This window comes from Saccostrea echinata, unplaced genomic scaffold (assembly GCF_033153115.1).
Source record: "Saccostrea echinata isolate AGI-Se365-2 ecotype Australia unplaced genomic scaffold, CSIRO_AGI_Sech_v1 ptg000002l, whole genome shotgun sequence".
NCBI lineage: Eukaryota > Metazoa > Mollusca > Bivalvia > Ostreida > Ostreidae > Saccostrea > Saccostrea echinata.
In genome coordinates, this window is record NW_026889751.1 from 28,744,911 (window position 1) to 28,754,641 (window position 9,731).

Genomic DNA, 9,731 nt, shown 5'->3' on the forward strand with positions numbered 1-9,731 from the left:
ATATAATACCACCTGTAATTTTTTGTTTATTAATACAACTGTATAACAAAGCATACTTTCTTTGTATTTATCAGATTTTTATATACTAGTATGTTTAGTTAGTTGTCAAATGCCTTATTACATGGATATGTTTAACTTAAAAGAAATGTACGAGTATGAATGGGTAATCATTTAGTCAAAATTTTATGTCCAAATTAATCTTTGTTTTTCAGAAGAACACAGAGAAGTCCAAGTGTATAACAGATTGATTTCTAATGGAATAAGGATGCTGTGATCTTTTCGTATTTCAAACAGTACAAATTTCATTTGAAGGAAGACTGTAATTTTATTGTGCAGGTGTTAAAAACAAAACAAAACAGTGTTTAGACAACATTAATGAATGGATTTAAATTTATTAAATTATAAGACATATATTGTTTATTATGTTGTAAAATTGATTTTTTTTTAAATGTTTTAAAAACGTTTTAAGAAATGTTCTCAAAACGTTTTTAAAAATGTTTTCCAAACGTTTTTAAAAATGTTTTTAAAACATTTCAGTACAATGTTTTTGCAAAACGTTATAATAACGTTTAAAAAAACACACAAAATAACGTTGTAATAACGTTTTAGAAAATGTTTTCATAACATTTTCATAACGTTTTTATAACGTTTTAATAACGTTGTTGTGCTAACTGGGTAGTACACTCAGAAAGAAAACGTTTCATACATATACATATTGTGAATAGTTTACTGGAATTGAAGTCGTTAAATCTCAAAAAATTCCAATTTTTACATAACAAAGTAAAAATTTACTTCACTCATTCATGCCACATCACAAATAGAATTTCAACTGAACAAAGATGAGACGAATAATGTCTTGTAGTAAAAAATATCAAGGGATTTGTTTTTAAAATGTAAAACTTTCAATCAGAAAGTTTTGAATTACAAGAAAAATATTTTGGTTTTCCCTTTCTGAAAGATTTTGTGAACCATAAAGTAATATATCGACAGTTATATGATGAGGTATTGTAAGAATAGTTATATTACGCGATAAAATTGTTACAATGGAAGAAAAACTGTACGATAATTTCAGTCTCACTATATGGACATAGTGGAGAAATAAAAAAAGATATCTACGAAACATATGTCAATTCAAAGAACTGCATTCGAGTCTGAGTTTCTTATGTAAAATTTGACCAAGCCTATTCCCAAGAAAGAAATAATTGGGTATTCTAGATAATTTAGAATTTAAGTATGATTTGAGACTCGAAAGGGGTGGATTATTTTGAATCACCAAAGGTAATTTATTCCAAATACGTATTGTACTGAGAAAGAAGGAATTATAGTACAGTTGAGTTCTAGTTTGAATTTCTTGTAGTGATTTTTCTTGTCTAGTGTTGTAACTATGTCTATGATTCCCATAATCGGAGACAATATTAACTAAGTAATCAGAGGACTTTTTATAATGTACTTTGTGGAATTGAATTAAACGATGATTTTCTCTTCTTTTTGATAGGGTTTCCCATCCCGTCTCTTTGTATAACAGGAATCTACCTGCCATTCTATTCCCTCCCGTAACTATTCCAGCAGCTTCAAGTTGTTCAAGTTTATCTACTAAATAGTCTGGTATATTATCCCGAACTACATCGGCGTATTAAAGTATAGGTCTCATAAAGGAAAAATAGATATTTTGTAACCTTTTCCTGTCCAGTATAAATTTAACTCTAGGCATTATTGTCAGACGATTATAAGCCTATAATTTCTTCCACGTGTAATTTCCAGGATAAATTACTAGCAAATATGACTCCCAAATGCCTATGTGCATCTACTTCTCTTAAATTAACATCGTTAAATACAAGCAATTGATGAAATAGTTTTCGAGTTTTTCTAGATATTGTTAAACACTCAGTTTTGGATGGGTTGAAGGCTACAAGCCAGGTGTTTGACCACTCCTTGACTTTTGCAAGGTTGCGATTAATCAGATTAGATGAATAGTATGCGTTTCCACAAAAACACAAAGCGATGTATCATCCGCGAAAAGTTTTATTATACATTCTATATCTACTAACAGGTCATTTTTATAAATAAGAAATAGGAGTGGACCAAGAATGCTCCCCTGGGGAACACCAGCTTTAATATATTTTAGTTCCGATTTCGCTCCAATTATCACAACACGTTGCTTCCTTTTGTATAAATAGTTTTCAAACCATTTAAGCAATTTTCCGGAGATACATGTACATGTGTACCTATTTTTTCTAACTTGTATAGAAAGCCCCTATGTCACACTTCATCAAAAGCTTTACTAATATCACAGAACTCTAACCTCCTTTCCTTCATCAACAGCTTTATAAAAATCACTTGTAATACTCAACAATTGGTTGACCGTAGAGTCATTAGGTTTAAATATGATGTTCTTGTTGGACACCATTTCTATATCTCCCCTCTGCCAGAATAAACACAACTCTTATATAAGAAAAGTTCAATTCAAGTACAATTCTTTTATTGATCAAATTCTGTGGCCATTAATGAAGTCATCTGAGTTAATGGATTCATTGTATTTGTATCTGAAGAGGAATTAAAAGAATTTAAAGAAGCTAAATTTGAAGAAGTAACATTGCTGAATTGTGTATCAAAAATTAACTGTTGAATTTTTATTTTCAACAAAGATTTTTTTCTGAGATCTTTAATTTTCCTGAGCTCATTCGCAATAAGTTTTGCAAATACAGAGTCCTCATCCTCAACATCTGTTTTTCGCTCTTGAATGCTTGACAAAGCAGAAACAGCCCTCTCCATGACTTCCTCGGGCAGGTTTCGTTTCTAAATCTTTTTTGTAGTCGGAATTTCTAGTTCTTTGTCATCATTTTTTTCATCATCTTCATCATTGTTTTGGGAGGTATTACTGATATCCTGCAAAACAAATTTTGTCAATTTTTTAAATTTCATTTAGGTTCCATCAACACCAGAAGAATGGGAACGTATTGCCGAGGATTTTGAAAGCAAATGGAACTTTCCGAATTGCATCGGGGCTATTGATGGCAAGCACATTACCATCAGAAATCCTGTGGGGAGCGGATCCCGCTTTTTTAATTACAAAGGGTTTTATAGTATAGTGTTAATGGCTGTTGTTGATGCAGATTATAAATTTATTTATATAGACATTGGCTGCAACGGAAGAATAAGTGACGGGGGTATTTTTGCAAGATGCTCACTTCATGAACGCCTGGAAACTTCTACAATGTGCATACCACCATCAAAGCCACTGCCAGGACGTCGGAATGCTGTACCCTATGTTATTGTTGGTGATGAGGCTTTTCCCCTCAAGCCCTATTTACTTAAACCCTATCCATCACGACAACTTGATGAACCCAAGCAAATCTTTAACTATAGACTTTCTAGAGCGAGACGGATAGTAGAAAACGTGTTTGGCATACTGTCTAACAGGTTTGCAATTTTTCAGACACCTATTGCACTGGATATAGAAAAAGTTGAGGCTATTGTATTGGCAGCATGTGCACTTCATAATTTTTTAAGAACAAAGTCTCAGGATGTATATATGCCCATAGGAAGTACCGACTGTGAGGATTTTGAAAAAAGCAATATTATTCAAGGTGATTGGCGCAGGGGTCCAGTTCCCCAAGGTAACTTTATTGCTTTGTCAAGTCAAGGTGGAAACAGAACAAGTATAGGGACAAGGGAAATTCGTGACGAATTTTGCGATTATTTCTTCACAAACGGACAAGTGGCCTGGCAGTGGGATAAGACAAATTGAGTCAATTTATGTAAATATATGATAGATTTCTATAAGATATAGGTAATAAAACAATTGTTACCAATGTGCTCATTGATTGTCTTGGAGTGATTTGTTCTCTTAGGAAGCTGTCCAAGGTTGCAAAAAATGGCCACTTTGACGTGTATATATCACTAATTCCAGATCCACTTTTTTTGCTTGACCTCATTTTCTTTAATTCCTTGGCATAGTAACATCTCAGGCTCTGCAGCTTGCAATTAATTTGAGTGACTATAATGAGGAAATTAAACAATAGTTTTTTAATGTTTCAAACCATGATAATGACCCACAATGTAAAATAATATAAATTCAAAAAACAAATAAAGCATTCTGGTATTCTCTCTCTCTCTCTCTCTCTCTCTATATATATATATATATATGGAGGGTTTACATAAATTTGAGTCTATTTAATTGTTCACATTACATAATATATAAACTAGAGTTTTGTGTCTTTTTACATATCGAGCTTTTATTCCCGTCTATTGCTTTCCTCAATTAAGTACTAGTAAACAAATTTAAAATGACTTATAATCAATCTAAATTGTCCATCATTATCAGTATCATCACCTGTCCCGTGAGCTCTCTTTGAATGCAGTTTTGCTGTTGTAAATCTTGAAATGAAAAAAGATATAATTAAAGGATTCACACCTGTAAAGTCCATCTCCATGTCTTTTTTAAGATTTTCTTTTATTCTAGAAAGGGAAATGTTCCTAGATTCTTTCTTATGATATGCCTCGCTAGATACATTCCAGAGACTTTCCTCTTCTTCCCACAAATTAACGAGTTTTTCCACGACCTCGTTTGTAAAGACGGCCATTGTATCTTTCGAATACCCCAAATCTAGCCACGTGTTCGGTTTGATAAAAATAGGCTGACACTTGGGTGAATGATTTTCATTGGCTAACAAGGAAAGGTCAGCTAAATCTTGTATTAAGAAATAGAGCAGTGCTCTATTCGTAAGTCAGACTTGTAAGGCTGGGAAAAACGTGTATTAAGCGTGTACACACGGTAAGGCTAGAACTTAAGTTTCATGACTTGTAAGGCAAGCCTTACCGTGTGTACCGGCCCTAAGGTGACTTAGGGCCGGTACACACGGTAAGGCTTGCCTTATAACAGTATAAGTCTAAAACCGTACGTTTTGCAGGACGTACGGCTCTCATGTCCACACGTTAAGGCAAGACTTACAAAATTATACATGTATACAACATTTCCATAAATCCCACGTGATTCCAACCATAAATAGTGCATTCGGTCATTAAAATAGAAGCATAGATTACTAGACCTTGTAATAATTATACCAACAAGTACATACACACTTCTTAAAAAAAAGAGGAAGAGGTTGAACAGAAGCATTTGTGGATATTTACATTATATAATTCGAAAATACTTTGTGTTCACTTCAATATACCCACGTTTGATCAAAATAGAATGACATTTGGGCGAATGATTTTCATTGGTTGAGAAGAAAATTTCAGCTAAGTCTTGTATTAAGAAATAGAGCTGTGTTCTATTTGTAAGTAAGACTTGTAAGGCTCGAAAAACCATGTATTAAGGGTGTACACACGGTAAGGCAAGAACTTAAGTTCCATGACTTATATAAGGCGAGCCTTATCATCTGTACCGACCCTTAGTCTCCTTAGTTACTGTTTTCTAACTGTCCATATTTTTAAAACATTTTTTTTATTATCTTGAAAAGTTTTGGCACGTTTGTATATTATCTCTCTTCTGCTCAATGAACACTTTCATATAACGATAAATATTTGCAATTTATTGAATGATTCTGAACATACATTTAAAAAAAATTAATGTTTAAAAGATTTTTAGACAAATACAATGGAATGCTACAGCTGTTTATACAATATTTATAACGAAAAAACTACATCCAATTATAAAAGATAAAAACCAATCAAAATTTTAAACAGTCAAAAAAGTAAAAACTATTCCGATATTTATGTCTTGAATAATTATATTCAATATATTTTCTAGCAGTCGTCTGAAAGAGGTGTAAACTAATCAATATTTCAAACAAGTCAAAAAATTAAAAATGATTCCATTCTTTGCACAATATTTTTGGCCGAATAATTATATTCATAATTTGGTAGCAGTCCCATGAAGGAGTTGGACAGTCAAGAAAGGATTATTTTGGTGAACATAAATATTTTGACAGTTGAACTCTGAAAGATTTACTTTGAGTCGCATACAAAAAAATTTCTACTGGTTTGCTAAAAGCAAATATAAAGTAGACGTACATGTACGTAATAAATATTGATGAATAGGAATGCATAATATCAATGTGATCCCATGATACATAAAGATACACCTTTAAAACAACAGTTGGAAACTCTTGCAGAAGAAAGGAACTCCCTAACAGTAAATTGACTTTAAGTAGACGTAAATACTTGACCTTACCAGTTTTTTGACCTCTCATTAATATGTCTAGAGCTTTTATCTGTTTTTTCATTACAATATAAAGTACAATAATACTGCCACTATTGATTACAATGGGTAGAAAACTTAAGTAAATTACATTACTTAAAAAGCCAAGAAATTGTGCCTTGAGGGTAAAATCCCATGTTCCGACTCGTGAAAATTCCGCTTTACATGCATCAATGATTTTAAAAGAGTGTTCTGAAGAAAATTCCTGTACAATTCTGACGGGTGTCAAGGGAATGCTGGTGGGAATTATAAACTGTAAACTACACACAATAATATGAATAAGAGTCCAAACACAAATCAATTTCTTAAATCTACTGTAGTAAAATTTAAATTTGATGGGAAATAAAAATAGGAGTGCTTGAGTTAGAATCGAAAGACATTTGAGATGAACGGATGTTGCATGAATAACTTGTAAAACAACAATAGAAATAATCATAGGTCTACAAATCTTATATTCCAGGAATCCATAATTCATGTTAAAATATTCTAGAAGTCCATCACGGATGCCCATAAACATCGAAAACAGAACGTCGACACACATTACTAGAATCAGGAATCTTTGAGCTGTGCCATAAAGTTTCCCTTTGTGAAATATATTCCACATGAAAAGAGTTGCACATAATGGCAGGACCCATAAATATGGCGATATCATTGTAGAAAATTCCAAACCGAATGTACCGTACAGATCTAAAAATTTGAACACCTGCTCAAAATTTCTTTTGTCCTCAAGCATGCCAAAAATTAAGTTATTCAGTATTTGAGAAGCATTTTGTACTATGTTCGCCATGATATCCGTCTTTTATTAGAGTGTGGATACCTTTATGCATATTTTCATCCATTCTCTTTATATAGTCAGTGATTTGTTAATTTTTAGAACAATATGACACCATAACACTATATTACATGTAAGTGATTTTCGATTTATTCCGTTCGTGGTGTTTTAATCCAGTATCAGGTTTTAAACTTTTCAGATTATTGTGTAACGGTTTTGAACAGAGTTTCAGCTCTTCTGACCCAAAGGCCCAAATAGCTAATGCTATGGCAATTTGTGTGGTGTGTGTCTACTTTCTGGAAAATGAGCCATCTCTCAAGAACCCCTTGGCTGAAAATTTGACAAGCTTGTAACAGGGTATCCTTGGCCCAAGGACTTTCATCTATCTAAAAATAAGGATGTGACCCTTAAACAAGGGCAGATATTTTCAAGAAATAAAAACAAAAGTATTCTTCTCAAAAACAACTGGGCAGATTATCACAAAACTTGTGCATAAGGATGAGGATATGTTGTAGATTAAATGCTAATGTTCAAGGCATCACTCTGGGGCAAAGGGTGTGGTCTCAAGGTCACTTCAAAATTGACCTAAATGATGTTTTGTTAATAATTTAATATTTTACTGACTTTGAGGACTAGGGTCATCAAGTCTTGTCAGTTGGTGCATCTTGAGACCTCATGTCATGTTGACTCGGAAGAGGGTCACGATGACCGACTTTTCAAATTTTGCAGGTATTCATTTTTAAATTTATTTTGATACATATATTGGAAACTTTAAAGCCTGTGATCATCAAAAATTGTCAGATTTTGCATCATGGGACTATGAAGTATTTCAAACCAGAAAGTAGGTCACTATGACTTACTTTCTAATTTTATGACTTAACATTTTTAAAACATTTTACATGTAGTTCATTTTTTCAGATACTGAGAGGTTTAGAATCACCAAAACTAAATTGATGCATCGTGGGACCTTGCAACATATTTATGAAAAAGTAGGTTACATTGAAGTACTTTTTGAATTTTGCAGGTATTCATTTTAAATTGTATTAAATGCATATTGTTGACAAAGTGAAGCCAATGATCATCCAACCTTATCAGTTGATGCATCCAAAGGCCTCGAAGTATATCAATCAAAAATTGGTCTCAATGACCTTATTCTTTTTTTTTTAATTTCATATCGTCGCCCGCGTGGCGCAGTGGTTAGAGCGTCTGCTCTAGAGTCGCAGAGTAAGGAGGTGATCCTTACGTCGCGGGTTTGAATCCCACTGTGGGACATGGAGACCAGTCCTTCGGATGAGACCATATAAACCGAGGCCCCGTGTGGCAGTAGGTCGGGAGGTCGTGAGTTCGAATCTCGGCCGCGACTGACCTAAGTCGATAAAAAATGGGTAGCAACTGTTCCTTCGCCATGCGCTCGGCACTTTGAAGTGAAAGTTGCGGGTCCTTCGGATGAGACCTTAAAAACTGAGGCCCCGTGTCACGGCAGGCGTTGGCACGATAAAGATCCCTCACTGCTCAATGGCCCTGAGTGCCGAGCATAGGCCAAAATTTGCAGCTCTCCACCGGCAAGTGGTCGCGTCTCTAAATGAGTGAAAAATTCTCGAGAGGGACGTTAAACAACATACAAACAAACAAACAAATAAAATTTCATATTTGTATTTAAATATTTCAGATACAAATTGACTTAGAACCATCAAACTTTGTCAATTGATTTTGTTTGTTTGTTTGTTGTTTTCCGTCCATACGAGAATTTTTCATTCATATTGAGAAGCCACCACTTGCTGGTGGAGGGCTGTGAATTTAGACTTGTACTCGGCACCTGGGGCTTTTGAGCAGTGAGAGATATTTTTTGTGCTAGCATATACTGCGGCAGGGGACCTCAATTTATACGGTCTCATCCGATGGACCTGTCTCCACGTCCCGCAGTAGATTCAAACCCGCGACAGGATAAGGATATCAACTCCTCGACTCGAAAGTAAACGCTCTAACAACTGCTCCACACGGTCGAATCTTTGTCAGCTGATGCATTATGGGTCCTCAGAATGTGTCAACCAAAAGGTAAGTAATCGTGACCTACTTTTGGAATTTCAAGACAATATCTAAATATTCCAAATAGTAAGAGGCTTAGAATCGTCAAACTTTGTCAGTTAGTGCATCTGGGGTTTGCAAAGTATGTCAACAAAAAAGTAGGACACGGTGACTTTCTTTTGATATTTCAGGCTATATCTAAATATTTTGTATCATAAGTGACTTAGAATCAACCTTTGGGTCCTCTGAGTGTTTCTACCAAAAAGTAGGTCACAGTGAGCTCATTTCGGAATTTCACAATTTTATCTTAATATTTAGGATGATAAGAGACTCAAAATAATGAAATTTTGTCAGTTGATGCATCTTAAGTCAACGGAGTTTGTCCTCTAAAATGTGGGTCACATTAACCAACTTTTGGAAATTAATAGTTTAAGATATTAAGAAACTTAGAATTATCAAACTTTATTAGTTGACTCACTTGAGTCCCCAATTGTGTCAACCAAAAAGTAGATCATTGTGACCTACTTTGGAATTTCAATGCTTTATTTAAATATTTATGATACTAATAGGCTTAGAATAGAAGTGATAGGGATATATATCAGAATAACGATTCTGAGACTTTGGGCCTCTTGTTAATTAGACAAAATTATCCATGATAATGTCTATTAAAAAAATCATTAGATTATCTCAATCCGCTAAGACATCAGAGGAAATAATATCGTGAAATACATA

General features: G+C 33.9%; 1 protein-coding gene across 1 annotated transcript; it reads right to left on the reverse strand.

Moving 5' to 3' along the window:
• Positions 1-2,287: 2,287 nt before the first annotated feature.
• LOC133178232 (uncharacterized) lies at positions 2,288-4,583 on the reverse strand. The gene is made up of 5 exons (XM_061312978.1): positions 4,415-4,583; positions 3,810-3,997; positions 2,842-2,886; positions 2,593-2,796; positions 2,288-2,422 (listed from the first exon to the last, which is right to left on the reverse strand). The coding sequence occupies exons 1-5, from the start codon at positions 4,581-4,583 to the stop codon at positions 2,288-2,290; spliced, it is 741 nt and encodes a 246-aa protein (XP_061168962.1).
• Between the last annotated feature and the right edge of the window lie 5,148 nt (positions 4,584-9,731).